General features: G+C 35.8%; 1 protein-coding gene and 1 long non-coding RNA gene across 3 annotated transcripts; one reads left to right on the top strand and one right to left on the bottom strand.

Annotated features, from left to right (window-relative positions):
* Positions 1-9231: 9231 nt before the first annotated feature.
* On the top strand, positions 9232-10973 carry LOC139849089 (uncharacterized). Its single transcript, XM_071838763.1, has 2 exons — positions 9232-10297; positions 10543-10973. Exons 1-2 carry the CDS (start codon positions 9232-9234, stop codon positions 10971-10973), a joined length of 1497 nt encoding a protein of 498 aa, XP_071694864.1.
* Positions 10974-13527: 2554 nt separating this feature from the next.
* On the bottom strand, positions 13528-15840 carry LOC139850688 (uncharacterized). Of its 2 annotated transcripts, none has more exons than XR_011760109.1 (9): positions 15779-15840; positions 15552-15668; positions 15246-15446; positions 15021-15092; positions 14810-14930; positions 14586-14649; positions 14115-14337; positions 13884-14011; positions 13528-13787 (listed from the first exon to the last, which is right to left on the bottom strand). It is a non-coding gene; the product is annotated as an uncharacterized lncRNA (long non-coding RNA). The 2 variants fall into 2 exon arrangements; XR_011760108.1 differs by having other exon boundaries at positions 14115-14279; positions 14417-14649.
* Between the last annotated feature and the right edge of the window lie 2702 nt (positions 15841-18542).

Below are 18542 nucleotides of genomic sequence, written 5' to 3' on the forward strand. Positions count from 1 at the left end.
TTTATTAATTGTTTTAATAATTAAACTTATTGGATTTGTTTAAACGTCTGGTTAACATTTCGGGATTTCGGTTTCGGTTAACAGCAACTAGAATCGAACCACACTTAGTGTATTAGCAAGCCAAAACGTAATATAATTCACTTTTAATAATTATACTATATAATTATTATGTTTTAAGACACTTTCAATTTATTAGAATTTTTATAGACTAAAAACGCGAGAAATAAACGTTTAGCGATTCAGTTCGCATTTTCGGCTAACGAAACTTACTGGGTCCACTTAGGAAACTCGACTAGCAACTTTTGTGAGCCCAAGGAGCCCTTTTTCTAGTCCTTGGTAGAAATCGACAAGAGGGAGATCTCCCTTGATTGAATTATGGGCCATTACTTGGTTACTAGTAGTCCATTAGCTTAATTGGCCCTAACCAATTTAATTAAAAGACCACCACATGCTCATAACCTAATTAGATAACTAAACACAGCGGTGATTTCTTCTCCTTCTCTCTCCAACTCGTCATTCATCATCATCCATCAATTCATCATCATTTTTTGTGATTTTGCTTATACCTTCTTGAGTTATAAAACATGTAACCCTAGCTTTCTAATTCAGTGTTATTAATGATTACATATGTATTTAGTGTCTATTGCTCAAGTCCATGTTTGTGTGTATGATTTTAGTCGATAATTTGTTCGGTTTGTATGTCAGGGTTAAATCCTGAATTTGATCTTGACCTAACAGAAATTTGGACTTAGAATTTGTTAAATATTATTACATATTTTAAAAGCTCTCAAAAAATTATTAATTTCGGGCTCAAGTATCATGGATTTTCGTTATGTTATGCTCACGTTATGATTAGTTGAATTTTTGACTTGTGTATTGCATGAATCTGAAATCTGGGAAAATTTTGTTATGATATGGAACATGTATGCATTACCATCATATAGATAATTAAATGTTACACAATTTAGACTAAGATATCACTAGAATTGGATTTGTAAAACGTGTTTTATACTCAAATGATTATTTGTGACAACAGTTGTCATTTGTGACTTTAAACAGACTTGTATGATTAAATGCTTTTATTTTTGGAGTATATGCTTTTGATATTTGGAAAATAAGGCTTTAGTACTTCACTTTACATGTAGATATTGCATGCTAATTGTTTTTAGATGTCTAGATATATGCATCCTAAAATGACCACCTGAATAGGACCAAATCCGTTTCGTGTGCACATAGAATGGCCTAACATGAAACAGATGTTGTTTTGAGACTTGGTCTTCTGATATGATAATATTTGGATATTAAGAAACAAATCACATTTGTATGTCAACATGTAAAACATTATGCATTTTGTGCTACATGTGTCGTAAAATGCTATGTCTAGATTCTATCCAAATCAGAACATCCGACTTTCACTGCAAAACTGTACAAATTGGCAAAACCAAAAGCTTAGATCTTTTTACCACTTAAACTTCGTGATTTTAGTGATCATCTCCCACTGGCCATGTGTCTTAATCATTTTTTTAGAATTAATGATAAATAATATAAAACTGGTGCGTGAGCAGAAGCTATTGTGTGAAAATTGGACTATATATACAAACTGATACGTTTGTGAAAAGTTAATTGAATGATCTAAACATGTACCAAGTGTCATGTTTCCAGGTTGTATGCATTTTGACTTGCGTGCAATCGTTTGAGCAACGTTAACATGAAACCGTAGGACAATTATGCTAGAAATAATATAACGATGAACTGAGGTCTGAAACTTATATATTGACCTTGGTTTGACTCCATGACCTTTATAACACGACCCACTGATGTGTTTGAATTAGGTTGACCATCATTGACAAAGTTTGACTTTTGTTGACTTGGATGTACTTGTTGACTTGTGTTGACTTTTTACTACTTAATTGAGTCGATCTGAGCAATAGGATAGCCAATACTAGGGATCAACATCTATTTTACATAGACTTATGTGATAAACTATACATGTATCTAGGTTGCTTTGTACGGTTTTAACTATCTTCTTTACTTGTGTTTACCGTATCATTTATTGAGCACTCAAGGTAAGTCTACAGTCCTATTTTTACTTATATTTTTGGATTGAGATAACATGTTGATTTCTTAAAATGTTTTGCAATTTAGTCACGAGTACTTCAACTTATACAGATGACTTATTATTCAGAAAGCCCTTAGCTTGAATACTTTAATTGTCTTTTGGTAAGCGCGACCTAGATGGACTGATCTGTTAGGTTAGACAAGCCTTACCTTACTTAACTTAGGTGCATGTTCTTCGTACAATTTTGCACTCGAACAAGTGTATGCTGTATATGGGGTAAAGGCCTACTGTGAGGATCTAGCCGTTGCTTCATGCTCACCTTCCTTCAAATAGGCTAGTTGCTTGTACTTCTCTTTTTTTGTCGAGATCAACGTTTTCGTTTGAGGACCCCGTTAGACTTACCAGCCCTTGACATAAGTCAATCATTAGTGATAGGGTTGGGACGATAGACCTAGTGCTTCCTAAAATCGAAGAAGTCAATTTGGAATGAGAAAATTGGTTTATGGTTAGTTCTAAACTACTCGTGGTGTTAAGCTAGTATTCAAGTGCTCATTGTGTTGTATATACTAGCGGAGTCTCGTGGTCTCATACGTTACATTTGGTTACGTAAACTTGTGGCTTACAAGCAGGGGAAAAAAAACATTTTGATGTTTTACATAGTTAAAACTTGACTTTGTTGTTTACAAACATTTTAAAACTTGTCACTTGCTGTCTAAAAACTTTTGATACTAAACTTTTGTGGTCTTATGCTAATAAATGTTTTCTAAAAACCGTTTCTTAAACATACTGTAATGTTTACTTAAACCTGTAGATTCACTCAACATTATTTTTGACAAATTTTGCATGTTTATTCTCAGGTATTTATTGCTTCCGCTGTAGAACTTTGATGTTACATAGAAGTCACGCCATGCACTGGGACCAGAATTAATATCGCCGTTAATCGACTTTGACGGGGTGTTAAAGACTGGCACCACATTCACCAGAAGAGAACCAAGCATATTGCCACCTAAGATACCTAAGCTAAGATTGGAAGATCTCTCAGAACTCTTCCCAGATATTAAAATATAGTAAGAAGAGGAATGGTTCTAAAATTTTAACTATTTTATGGTATTTTATCATGTAATAGTATACAATCTCTTGTACTCTGTATGAATGTATATTATTGTTGAGTTAATCTTCAAAAGTATATCAGTCTATAAGATATAGATAACTCTACAAAAGATCCCAGAAAAATTAACCTAAGGGGCATTTTTTATTGTTTATTTTTTAAGTCCTTTCGTACGGAGCTTTAGTGCTGCCTTTTCATGCTGCGGTTTTGCAATCATTAAATATGGGGAGATTATCGAGTCCCCTACAAAATCAATGATTTAATTATGACAAAACCACCAACAGCACTAAGTTGTTTCACAGTCAGGATAGGTTATTTTATGTAACCATCAATTATGTGAGTCGGTCCTTAGTGTTAGAAGTGTGTTGTCTTAACTATTAGCTCAAGATAAGTTAAGTATAAGAGTTCTTCATAGCTAGCATGAGGGATAAATGCTGACCCAGCAGAAGACCGAAGAAGAACCGGTGAAAGATGCAGAAGCAGAACAAAACACTTAGTCAATTTATGCTGTTTAGAAGCATAAATGTTTCCAGTGTTGTCCACATCACAAACATGCTATTCAAATGACATTGAAGACTAAGTTAAAGAGAAAATGACACCAGTCGGCGGTTGACTAGGGACCTTACAAGACAACGTGGAATGCAGAGGTATACCCCATGCACATTTCATGGTTATACCGAATGTCAACGCCTTGGGAACTCAACATTCTATTTGTTTATTCAAATAGTATGTATGACTAAATAAGTCAGTTCCAGATGTAGCTTATAAACAAAAGATAGCCACGTGCTTTTTTACAGTGTTGTCTGCAAAAGTACAAGCATTCCTTTAACCAACAGAAAATAGCTCCATATATTACACGGTTATTAGACTTTTTATAAATAGACAACTCCGCTCATATTTTATATTCTAGTGTAGGATTATAAATCACTAGAGTCTGTAACCTGTATATGCTTAATAGTTTTGCAAGCTATCAAGGTGTAACCGATTATTTTTTCCGCTATAAGATAACCATGATTCTTAGAGATTATATCAATAAAAGAATAGTTGAAAATTAACTTTGACTCTGTTTTATATTATTCGCTTACTATATGCTTAACAGTTTAAAATATTTTAATTAGAAAAACAATTGTATTCACAACCCCCTCCTCAACAATACTTCCATACTTCCGTTGTTATTTTGAGACTAACGATAATTTTCGTTTTATTAGTGATCACTATATTAGGGCACATTCTATTTCATTCAATCAAAACACACTTTTTATAATTTTTCTTTGCTTGTCTTATGGTCGTGTCCTACACACGACACCATCATATCATTTCAAAATTCTTCATCTTTAGCAAGAACTAGTGTTCGAACCCTCGCTTCGCGCCGGGGCTCGGTTTTCAATGTATTGTATTGCGTTTAGTTTGTAAAATTATTTCGTGGCTAACGATGATATCGTTGAAGCGCAACTCGAGTCGAACTAAAAGGTATAATCCGTGAAAGATTTAAATGTTATTTTAAATTAACAATATATGTACATCTCCGCGTTTCACTATGGAATTGTCGACTTTTAAAAATTTAACGCAAAATTGACGTGTATGAGAAGTACCTCAAATATTTAGCGTTTTTTAAAAAGCGTCCGATTTGCTTATAGTTAGTGACAGTGTGCTCCTAAAATTGTTTCGAGTTTAACGATGGTGTCAGAAAAATTTAACTCGGTGCGAGCGAGAAGATATGGCCCGTTGAATATTTGGGTGTAGTTTTTTTAAATTTTTTTATGAAAATGAGTATTTGACACTTTACCCCCTGTTTGGGGGTCGATTTTAATATTTGAACAAACAATGGGGGCTTTTTAAAAAAAAGGTGGAAAAGGGGGAAAAAAGTGAAAGAACGAAAGCACCCCTGGTGACTGTTAATCGTTTTTGTCTATTAGGTAGTATATAAAGTATGTAGTCGATTTATAATGAATAAGAAGTTTAATGGTTAAAGTATAAAATCTTAAAAGTTTGGGATAAGGTTGTAAAAAACCATAAAGTTAACTATTATATGTTTTTTTGGGTCTAAAATGTAAGTAAAAGAGTGGGGGTAGTTTGTGAAAATTTTGGGGTTACTATTCACTTGGACGATGCATTTAGATATAAGGTATAATTAGACCTCGTTTCATCAATTGATCGTATCCATACATCTCTAGTTGCTACAATTCTGCGATTTCTTGCATATATGTAAGGGTGACATAAACCTTAATTTTAAATTTATGTGTATTATCATTTATTTATATTACAATCGTGATTATTTCTCAAGTTATGTTAGATATATGTGCGGATCGTAGTTAGATTTACGTTATGTTTAATTTCATAATTTTCGAATTTGTATATGATGATTTCTTCCATTAAATTCTGATAAGTTAATATTTAAATTCCTTATGTCGATTAGATGAATTTTTATGTATAATATGTAATTTTTCGATGAACGGTTTGCAAGTTATGGTCAAAACAAATTTTGTACATGTTGCTGAAACTGAATTTGACCTTCGGGTGCGTTTGTTGCTGCTGCAATTTTTCTAGGTCAAGTCAAGTTATGAGAATTTTTTCTATAGGTTCTTGACTTAAGAAAGAAACTTTTCCAATTGGCCTCTACTAATTTGGAGCTATTGTGATTTTTCTATAAAATTCGAACATTGCTACTGTTATGCTGAATTTAAACAGGATTCAGTTGTGAACAAAATGTGACTTGAAAATACTGTTATATAGTAAAGGTCTGATTATTATTTTTTTACATGGAACTTAAATCTAAACTAATCCAATTGGATTCATGTCATTTGGAGTTGTATTGATTTAATTATTTATTTTACAATAATAGTGTTTTGAAATCGACTCGAATTCTAAAGTCTTTAGAACTTGAATTTACTACACTAATAAGTAACCCTTCTGAATCAAATGAACTTTTAGAGAGTTGCCTCCCTCGCGTTTCTTCGGTTATATTGGTTTTCGGTGTATTATCTATCGTTTTGTTACTTCGTGGCTAGATATGAAAGCATCGTGTATACAAATACCAATTAAGATTGTATAGTTAAACATATTGTTTGCCAAATTTTAACATACAATGACCATTGTTTAAGACATAAACATAGTCTGTCATAATGGCCATGTTTCATGTTCCATAATAGATGGATGTGCATACAAAATAAAGCCTAATAAATATGTAGACTATTTAATTATGCAAATAATACCTTCAGACAAAGGTGTTATGATAGGAACGTTTAAACTGTTTAATCTGTTACTGAAACTAAAAGCATGGCGTAATTAAGGGCTTTTGGTCCAGCGGTATCGTGGTTGCCCTCTAACCAAGAGGTTGAGGGTTCAAGTCCCACCTGGGACATATACGTGATTGTAAATATTCGTGTTAATGAGTGTTGTGAATTTGCCTTTCAAAAAAAATAACAATACAAACAACAAATACAATAAAGATAGCAAGCAAAATATAAAAATATGAAGTATCAATTATATTAGGAAGCAAAGTAACAATCTATAGTTTATATTGAAATCCTATAATGATAATTTCATTATTAGGCTAATTTCTTTGTTAAAAAAAAAAAAAATCTAAGCATGGTGGATAATGTCATTAATCTAATTAATTAGAATTAAAATTAAATCTTATTAATTAATTATTAATATTAAATCTTATTAACAATTATTTAATTATTAAAATTTAATAATTTTAAATTATTTTAATTAATTATTTTGAATTGAGTACGAGAAGTTATAAAAACTAGGCATAAGGAAACCAATTTTTAAGTTTATATTTTAATTTACACTTTTAAAACAAAAACCCTAACCCTAATATTACCAAACTCAATTCTTCTTCCAATCTCATTTATAATCACTTTAAGCAACGAGAATCTGCGAGAAATCTCATCAACCAATTTGGTAACATGAACCCTAACACACCTGCACCTCTTAAACCGATTGATAAGAACCGTATTACCTCTTATTTGTTCTATAATTTCCCTGATAATTGGTCTTCCGTGGATCTTTGGACTGTTTTTAAAAGATATGGAAATATACATGAGGTTTACATCCCAAAGAAAACCCTAAAAAATGGAAAAAGATTTGGTTTCGTTCGATTCATAGACGTTCCTGAGTATCATAAGGAATCCTTGGCCAGAAGACTCAACCTTGTAGTTGCTGGCGATTATCTTCTTAAGGTATACAAAGCATGGGATAAGAAACCGAGTGACACCTCTAAACCTTCTCCTCAGCAAACACCCATACAAAATAACACCCATGCTCCTAATTCTAATATCTCCAAAACCATTGATGATCGAAGTTTTATGAAGGCATTTTCGAATAAGAAATCAAACGGTTCAAAAATTCCATCTATTATGGTAAATCCGAATGAACCTTTACTTGATTTACTTGGTCATGCTGTCATCGGTAAGGTGAAGGACCTTGAATACCTCAAATATTTTCATGAGATATGCCGAAGCGAAAACCTTGAAGGATTCACGATCAAATATCTTGGTGGTCACGACATTATGCTTATCTATGATGACAAAAGACCGGCCCTCGAGATGCTTAACAACCAAAGCCATCCTTTATGGAATTGGCTCGATGATATCAACCCATGGGACCCTGAAGAATATTCTTCTTCAGGTCGTTTAGCTTACGTTAACATCTTCGGGGTTCCGATAACATGTTGGTTAGACTCTACCTTCCGTGATATTGCAAACAATTGGGGTCAAGTTATCGATACTTTTAATTGCTCAATCACCAACGATGATAACCAAGACCTATCACATGGTTCGGTAATCATTAAAACCAATGATTTTAAACCCATTGACTCGCATGCTTTGATTTGTCACGATGTTTCTAAGCAAACATTGGTATTTATTAAAGAGGTCCAAAATTTCTCATTGTTTAATTGTCATGATATCACACCCTCTGATTACTCCACAAGCGATGTTTCGGATAACGATGATCCGATCTCGGATGAAGAATCTAACATAGACGACGAGGAGTTGATTGAAGGCAACCCTCCTAAAGATCACTTGCAACAAAACCGCAACACTTCAAACAACGTTAACATGTCTGATCAAAACTCCTCGTATCCTAAACCTGGCAACTCCAAACGTATGGAATCCAAATGTTTTGACACTAATGACAATCCTAATTGTGGCAACGGATCGAAAAATACATATAATTATGGCTACGATTCTAGGGAAGTTGTCCCCGATTCTCCTTTTGTCGAACCCTCTCCATCTCCCACTGTACAACCGGCCCCAAATGACTCTATTGACCCTCCTGACCAAACAGCAAACTCAGATTCACCACCTGTTCAACTCGCAAACTTATTTTCACCTCCTGATCAACACACGGCTGGCCCATCATCTCCCCAGCCCAACACCTTTTCCAACCCGGTAACAGCAAGCCCAGCTCATAACAGCCCGATCACTTGCCCAACAACTCAGCAGCCTGTTAACCTTGGTTTAGCAGATTCTGACTCGACTCCTAATTCCCCACATTCGAACAGACCAATTTCCCCCATGAACCTCATGCCTGACCCACCCCCACCCCATAACACAACCGCATCCTCAGACCCTTTCAACCTCAACGACCTCCTCCATATCGGCAAGAACAAACCCAAAACAAAACGTAAAACCACCTCTGAATTTAAACCGAAACTGATTCCTAAAGAAAAAGAGCATCCTTTTAAGAGAAGCTCGAAAGATGATCTTTTAAAACCTAAACCCTCTTCCCGAAGCTCTACCGAGGTCCCTATCCCTATTCCGAAAAACAGGCCAAGATCTAACATGCTATATATCAAACATCTAGCAAGGAGTGGCCAAAAACTACGTTTTTCACAACTCTCTAAATGTGACAAAACATCGTATTTAAATGATGAAAATGCATCAAATCATTCTCATGTTTCTGCCGCGGCTATTGGACGAGGTATTAATAAGAAAAAATCAAGCTCATCTAAAGATAAAAGCTTGGACACACAGGAACTTGGACAAAGCATCGGCATCCAGTGGAATACCCGGTAACATCCTTCCTTTTACCTCGTTTTTATCTTATCTTTATAATGTGTACGATATCTCTTAACATTCGGGGTCTTGGGCAATTGGGTAAAATTTCTTGGCTTAAACGTATTTGTAGTAAAGAGAGACCAACAATACTTGGTTTACAAGAAACTAAAAGTGAACAAACTCAAGACAACATCATTGAATCATTCTGGGGAAATTCTAATTTCAAATTCGTTCAAAAAGACTCGGTTGGGGCATCTGGGGGAATCATCACTATTTGGGACTGTAATTCATTCATCTTCGAGCACGCCATTGAAGGTGAATTTTTTCTTGCAATTTGCGGATCATGGGCGGGTTATGATTCTCAGATTACTTTCATAAATGTATACGGTCCACACTCCTCCTCCAAAAAACTAAGACTTTGGTCTGAGTTATCATCCCTTATAAACTCCCTCACAACTCCTTTCATCTTATTCGGTGACTTTAATGAAGTTAGAAATGCCTCAGAACGCATGAATTGTGAGTTCAACCAACAGTGGGCTACTAATTTTAATAACTTCATTAACAACTTCGGATTAATTGACATCCCCCTAGGCGGTAAAAAATTCACTAGAATCTGCATTAAAAGAATGAAATTCAGTAAATTAGATAGATTCCTTGTTTCTGATGATATTCTAAAATTATGGCCTAACATCTCCTCCAAAACACTCGATCGTGACCTGTCTGATCATTGTCCCATACTCCTTAGGAACACCTATTTCAATTCTGGACCTAAACCCATTCGTGTATTTAACACTTGGCTTGAACTCAAAGACGCTGATTCGATCATCAATCGGGCCTGGTCTATCCCCATGACTGGAAATCGCCCTGATTGTATCCTCCGTAACAAACTGAAAAATGTTAAATTGGAACTTAAAAAACATAGTGCACAACTCGATAATCTTGACACTCAAATTCTAGAACACCTAAATAAGATTAACGAATGGGAAGCTTTAGCTGAAACTAGACCTCTCTCCGAATCCGAGAAAAACAAATGGCTTGATGATAAATTCTCACACCTTGATAAAGAAAAAAAGAAAGCTAACATGTTAAAACAAAAATCCAGAATAAAATGGGCGCTAGAAGGTGACGAAAACTCGAAATATTTCCATAACTTCATTAAAAACGTAATAGTAAAAATAACTTACACGGTTTGTCACTTAATGGAACATGGATTGAAGACCCCGACATCATAAAACAGGAAACATATTTATACTTCAAAAATCTATTTAAATCCAACAAACTTAACAATCACTGTCCCTTCGATAATGCACCTCACCTTGAATACATTTCCACACAAGACAACCTCTTCCTTGAATCCAAATTCCTAGAAAAGGAAATTTGGGATGCTATTCATGACTGCGAAAGTTCGAAAGCACCTGGCCCTGATGGTTTTAACATGAAATTCTTCAAAAAATACTGGGACCTCATAAAACACGATCTTATCAAAGCACTAGATTGGTTTTGGTCCAACTCCGAAATCTCCAAAGGCTGTAACGCTTCCTTCTTCACACTCATCCCCAAAAAATCTAACCCTATTGGCTTGAACGAATATCGCCCTATATGTCTAATTGGTAGCTACTATAAAATCCTCACCAAAATCCTCTCTAACCGTCTTGCCAAAGTTATTCATAAGGTCATTGGGGCTGAACAATCAGCCTTTCTCAAAGGACGCAACATCCTAGATAGCGTGCTAATCGCAAATGAAATCATAGATGAACTTAAACGAGAAAAAAAAGTAAAGGCCTCATTTTCAAAGTAGATTTCGAAAAAGCTTTTGACTGTATCGAATGGGACTTCCTATTTAATACCATGCACTACATGGGGTTCGGTAATAAATGGATTAGCTTCATTCGTGCTTGTCTTTCCTCCTCATCTATTTCCGTTCTAATCAATGGCTCTCCCACTGACGAATTCTACCCCGAAAGGGGTATTCGCCAAGGTGACCCAATCTCACCTTTTCTTTTCATCATTGCCGCAGAAGGTCTTAACATCCTCACCAAACGTGCCTTATCTAATGGTCATCTGCGGGGCATTAACGTTGGCAATGACAATATCTCTATCACTCACCTGCAGTACGCTGACGACACAATCTTTTTCGGGGAATGGAGTAAAAGAAATGCTAAACACATTTCCAAACTCCTCAAATGCTTCGAGAAAATCTCTGGTCTCAAAGTTAACTTCCAAAAAAGTAAACTATACGGTGTCGGCACTTCTCCCCAAGAGACTGAAGACATGGCTAACTATATTAGCTGTTCTTCTGGCACCTTTCCATTCACTTATCTTGGTCTTCCCATCGGTGTACCTTCATCTCACCCTTCCTCCTGGCAACCTATTGTCGAAAAATTTGACAAAAGGCTTTCTGATTGGGCTGCTAAATCGATCTCTTTTGGAGGCCGGCTTACACTAATTAAATCTATCCTAAGTAGCATACCACTCTATTATTTTTCTCTCTTTCATGCTCCCTCCTCCATTCTTTGCCTCCTTGAATCTAAAAGACGAAAAAAATTTTGGGGCGGGTCATCAAATGAAAATAAAATTAATTGGATAAAATGGGATCAAATTATTTTACCCTACGAGAAAGGCGGTCTAAATGTTGGTTCTCTTTTTAGTAAAAACATCGCGCTACTATGTAAATGGTGGTGGAGATTCAAAAATGAGAAACACGCACTCTGGGTTAAAATTATTACTAGTATTTACGGGGGGGATGGGGGGTTGGACTCTAACGTTTCTTGCAGGAATATCTCAGGTCGGACGGTTTGGAAAGAAATTATTAAAGCCGGAAAAATTGCAGATAAGACAGGTGCCGCATTCTCCTCTTCCATCTCAAAATGTCTCGGAAATGGCACGTCCATTAAATTTTGGAATGATACATGGTTTGGCTCGGAACGTTTTAGCACACTTTTCCACAGATTATACATGCTTGAGACAAATAAAGATGCTTCTGTCGCTGAAAGAATTACACATTGCAATGGGTCCTCATTTGGTAATTGGTGTTGGTTAAGACCTCCCAGTGGTCGGGCTACCAACGAACTTAGGGAAGTAAATAACATTATATCTTCCATAACTTTATCCGACAGACAAGACTCCTGGAAATACAGTCTTGACCGCACAGGAATTTTCACTACCAAATCCTTGACATTCTTGATTAACTCTCTAAAGCTTGGGAGCAACGCTTTAAGCTTATCGATTCCCCGTAACAAACTTATCCCTCAAAAAGTATATATATTCATCTGGCGAGCAATTCAATATAAGATCCCGGTTCGATTTGAAATCGATAAAAGGGGCATTGATCTCGATTCTACTTTATGCCCCCTATGTGAATCGGCTCTCGAAACCACCGAACATATCCTATGTTTATGTCCAAAAGCTGCACTCATATGGAAACTTGTTCTTGATTGGTGGGCCCAAGACGCCTCGTTAATTTCCAATCTCGGAGATGCCATCATCAATAAGCAACCATTCGCACTCAGCAATTTCGGCTCTTCAATATGGCAAGCTACCAAATGGGTAACTTGCTACATAATTTGGAAACATAGGAATCAGAAAGTCTTCTCCAAAAAAACGTGGTCTCCTGGTTCGATTTTATCCGAAATTCAAACCCAAAGCTACTGTTGGATTTCTAAAAGATCACGCAAAAAGAAAATAATCGAATGGCATCAATGGCTAATAAATCCTTCTTTCTTCGTTGTAGATTCTCCCCAGCGTGTTGGGATTGGCTAATCTTCTACAGGCTCACACACGTAACTTACGTGTAACCCATGGATTCCATTTTCTCTATTGAGGGTTTGATTAATCGGGCTAGTTTGTGTAACTTTGTAGGCGCTAGATCGTCACTGTTATCCTCTCTAGTCCGGCTTGTTTATTTCAAGTTCTTATTCTCTCTTTAGTTTCTATTGGAATTCGTTGGTTACTCGCAACCTTATAGTTTACTTGTAACTCCGTTACCTTAATGTATAGATTTGTATAGGGCCTTGTAACTCCTCCTTATTATTAATAATACATCATCTTGCTTTTCAAAAAAATAAAATAAAATGACAACTAATATTATCTCTATAATTAGATGTGGATTATTTAATATGCATTTTAGGTGTTTGATGAAATGTTCAGCTGACGAGTTTCTTAGTCGGACTCTTCGATTCCATGGGTCATTAAACTAAATGACTTTAGCATTTACGTTCACTTAATAACTAAAACATATCTTTAAACTGTTTCGTTTAAACAAACCATTGGTTTCACGGGTCATTTCACTAGTAGATAACTAAACGTATGATGTATTGTTGTATTCAAAAAGCGACTGCGTTACGAACACCGCATTTGGAAAAACGATTATCCATAATAATAATAAGTAATAATAAGTTCGACAAATGTTTTTTGAATCAACCTAACGCATACCGGAATTTCACATTTTGGATCAATATTATTATACAGTTCAAGGTGAACATCTTACCCCAAATGCCCAAATGACATCAAAGGAGTCGGAGCATATTCGAATTCAGGTGTATACACTTCCTTCTTGACAATAATCATCTCGCAATTACCATATCCTACACTTGTTGAAGCTTTGTTTTCATGGCTAGACATCATAACACAATAATAACAGACAACAAACAAAATTAACACTATTACCAATTGAATTATTTTATATTTAAGTTTAAAATTAAAAGCTTACACTGAATTCCCAAATGACATCAAAGGATTCAAACTTAAATTCGTATCCAGGTACTTTCACTTCCTTCTTCACAGTCTCATCGATGGCTGCAATTGTTAAGATTCCAGATGCAGTATTTTCATTTTCCTCTGCATCAATTATACAAATATCTCACTGATACATACTTAACATAATCATAATATACAAATATGTCACTGATGAACTGTTCGAATACATCTAAAACTGGTATACCTCCTCTTTTGCCATAAATGTTTTCACATTCTTGACATGCACATTTATTTTTGCATCTGGCTTTAGTCCAAAAACACATGCATCGACCTTTAACACACTTTGTCGACCTACACTTACAACCCTGTTTTTTTTTGCTACAATACTTGTCAATTGATAGATACCCTCCTGTTAACAAAAGAATCATTATTCAAAGTTGATTCTATAGATTGATGGATATAGCACACTATTGGGTGAAAACGCATGCCGGTTTCGTATTAGTTTATAATTCGGATTTTGAAGATGATGAATCACGGGATACGTACACCCATTTTACAAATGCGATTTAGGTGCCAGCAAAATCCACAATAGGTGATGGCAGCGAAGCGAAGCGAAGCATACGAAAACACATACAAAAATAGACAAACAAATGTCAAATCCATCTTATAACCTTTGGTTGAAAAAAATCAACAACTTCAATAAGTAAAAACATACCACTATTTGGTGATGAATGTTGAATCGAGCTGAGCAGAAGTATACTTACAACATTCAGCAGGATCTGAAAACACACACAAAAATAAACAAAGGAATTTGCCAAATCCATCTAATAACCTTTGGTTGAAAAAAAAAATCAACAAACTCAATAAGCAAAAACATATCACTTTAATATTAGTTAAATGTGTTCTTAATCACTTACAATAAAGATTAATTTAACATACCTGGGATCATTTTTATTCATTCTCACAAACTGATTCTTGTATCGAAGTTTCTCAACACGGCAACCATCCTTGTATGTAACTACTACTATTCATACTTGGCCCTGCCCATGCTCTTTGATACCTAAAATTCAAGTGCAACATTAAATCACAATTTTAACCGTTCGTTTAAATACGTATAGGACAAAATTTGCACGTTTAAGGTTGTACTTACAGTGACAGTTTCAACGAAATAATAGACTCGGTCGACGTAATCCCTCATAAATAAGTAATTTGTATCCGGGCACTTCCATGGCGTTAAAGATGTACAGTATATTAATATAATTATTCCGTATAAATAAAATAATAAAAAAAATGCAAGAACACTATTATAAAATGTGCTCATTCTCTTAATCAAATCCTTATTAATATTTATGCAAATGTAACGGCAAAGTATTACCTTTCCTCTTCAGTCTTCAAAACAGATATAAATTGTTTCAGTTTGAGCTGGAAAATAAGAACGACCACCTTCGAAGCAACGTTTAAAGTTCAGGCTGTTAGTAGTTGATCTTAGCCGTTCTTCATGCCATAAAACAACAACGCAATAATGGCAGGCACGACTACGGTCACCAATATCGTTATAAACATGTGTGTGGAACACCTGAAAAAAATAAACAAAATATACTAAAAATAGCAGTCGTAAAGAACTTGTACGAACATTATTCCAAAAATAAAAACAATACATGACAACCACTTCGGAGATTACCAAGCATGTGAAGTGTGGTTCTGAAGAGTGGCTGCTTCATAACATCATGAACCCTATTGAAATGTAAAAATGAGATACACATGCAATCACCATCGTCGTGCTAAGAATGTGATACACCTGCAATCACCATCACCGTGGTAAAAATACGATACAACTGGTAAATGACTAACATGTGTAGCAAAATTTTGATAGGTGTGTAGTAAAGTAAATTAGCACTCTCAATATACCTCAGGGAAATAAGAGTTTCTTCTTGGCAATCTGATTAGCAAGTTTCCATCATCATGATTACAATTACTAAATCGGTGAAACAAATAGATGCACCAAATGAATTTTGTAAGAAATTTATCGAATACATACAGTGTTGGATGTGAAGGGTATCAAAATAAAGGATTCGGACGAACAGGGGAGCCGCACCGCGGCCTTGGAAGGCGCGACACGGCTAGCGTGTGATCAGAGCATCAAATTTGGGAACCTACTGTCCGGAAAATAGCCATTGAGGCGCGCCGCAGAGCCTTGTGGAGCGGCGCGGCTTCGTCTGGCGAGAAGTTTTCAAATTTAAGTTTTTTCTTGTTCTCCAAGGTGTTTTGGCCTATATAAAGCATCCTAATGTAACCCTCGGTTGTATCTACGAATTATATCAATAAAAATCTCTCTAGTTGGTCCGTGGATTAAAGTAATCGACATTCGATTGCATATAACCACGTTAAATCTCGTATTCTTTAATTTTTCTTGTTTTATTGTCTTTCGTTTGTCGAAGTGGGTGATTAATCTCAGTGATTAATCTTATGGTTTGGGTCCTATAATCCTTACAATTGGTATCTAGAGCTCAAGGTTCGAGTTGGGAACGATGGCGGAAGACGGTAAATTAAAGATCGAGCGGTTTGATGGTAAAGACTTCGCCTTTTGGAAGATGCAAATAGAAGACTACTTGTATCTAAAGAAACTTCACCAACCTTTGTTGGAGACCAAACCCGAAGGCATGAATGATGCCGATTGGATGCTCTTGGATCGTCAAGCTTTGGGTGCGATTCGTCTTGCACTCGCTAAGAACGTTGTAGGTAATATCATGAATGAAAAGACAACGTTTAATTGTTTGAAGGCGCTCTCCAACATGTATGAGAAACCTACGGCGGCGAATAAGGTTTTTCTCATGCGACAATTGTTCAACACAAAGATGAAGGAAGGTATGAGTGCAATGGATCATATCAATGAATTCAACAATCTTGTCTCAAGATTAGAGTCGGTTGAAATCAAATTTGATGATGAACTAAAAGCACTAATCTTGCTTTCATCATTACCGGAAAGTTGGTCGGGTACGGTTATCGCGGTTAGTAGCTCTACCGATACTACTAAGCTTGCGTATGAAGGAATAAGGGATTTAATTCTCGGTGAAGACACTCGTAGGAGAAGTTCGGGAGAATTGTTATCCGGTTCTTTGTTAAGTACCGACAACCGTGGTAGGAAAATTGATCGCGGTGTGAAGAAGGGTAAAGGGAAGTTCAAGAAGAGGTATCCATCGAAAGACCGAAGTGACGTTATTTGTTGGGGTTGCAATCAAAAGGGGCATTATCAAAGATATTGTAAGAATGCTCCGGTTAAAGATGTTAAATTGACCGCGGAAGATACGGAGGATGCACTACTATGTAGTATTGAAAGTTCGGTGGAGTCTTGGGTCTTGGATTTAGGAGCCTCGTTTCACGCTACTCCCACTAAGAGCGTGATGAGGAATTTTCGAGGGTATCAAGGTAAAGTTAGATTGGCAAACAACAAAAGTCTCGAGATTAAAGGTATAGGACATGTTATATTGAAGACTACTCTTGGTTCTAATTGGACTTTGAAGAACGTGAGGTTTATTCCTAAGTTAAAGAGGAAGTTAATCTCGGTTGGTCAATTAGATGAAGAAGGTAATGGGGTTACTTTCAAGAATCGCCAATGGGATGTGATTAAGGGTAGTAGTGTCGTAGCTCGTGGACATAAAAGGGGAACTCTTTATATGGTTGAGGTGTTTGAAGAAGACACGGTGATTGCTACGGTTGACGTTGAGGCTAGTTCTACTCTATGGCACCGAAGACTCGGGCATATGGGTGAGAAGGGTATGAAGGTTCTTAGTTCGAGTGGTAGGATTCCGGATTTGAAAAAGATAGAGCTTGGGTTTTGCGAACCATGTACTTATGGGAAGCAAAAGAAGGTAACTTTTGTTAAATCGGGGAATTCACCAAAGTTGAAGAAATTGGAGCTAGTTCATACTGACGTTTTTGGGCCAACGAATGTAGAATCACATGGAGGTTCTCGTTATTATGTCACCTTCATTGACGACGCCACTCGAAAGGTATGGGTTTACTTTCTTAAAGCTAAATCCGAAGTTTTTGGTACTTTTGTGAAGTGAAAAGCTATGGTTGAGAATGAGACCAATTTAAAGGTCAAGTGCTTAAGGTCGGACAATGGAGGAGAATATGGTAGTCTTGAGTTTAAAGACCATTGTGCAAAGTTCAGTATTAGAAGGTTAAAAACGGTACCGGAGACACCGCAACACAATGGGGTCGTCGAACGTATGAATCGTACGTTGAATGAAAGAGCTAGGAGTATGAGACTACATGCCGGTTTTGAAATGTCCCGTTCATATTGATTATAAACGTTCCATATTAATTGATTTCGCTGCGAGGTTTTGACCTCTATATGAGACGTTTTTCAAAGACTGCATTCGTTTTTAAAACAAACCATAACCTTTATTTTATTTTATCGACAAGGTTAAAAAAGTCACCACCTAGATTATCCAGAAATGATAATCTAAAATATCACACTCACACAATACCAATACATATTGGTTTACAATATTAATATGTTACAATAAAGTAAATCTCGAATGTAGTTTTAATAATATTATACAAGCATGCTGACACCAAATCTTGTCCATATTTTAACATGCAACAGCGGAAGCTCTTAATAATCACCTGAGAATAAACATGCTTTAAACGTCAACAAAAATGTTGG

This window comes from Rutidosis leptorrhynchoides, chromosome 5 (genome assembly GCF_046630445.1).
Source record: "Rutidosis leptorrhynchoides isolate AG116_Rl617_1_P2 chromosome 5, CSIRO_AGI_Rlap_v1, whole genome shotgun sequence".
Taxonomy (NCBI): domain Eukaryota; kingdom Viridiplantae; phylum Streptophyta; class Magnoliopsida; order Asterales; family Asteraceae; genus Rutidosis; species Rutidosis leptorrhynchoides.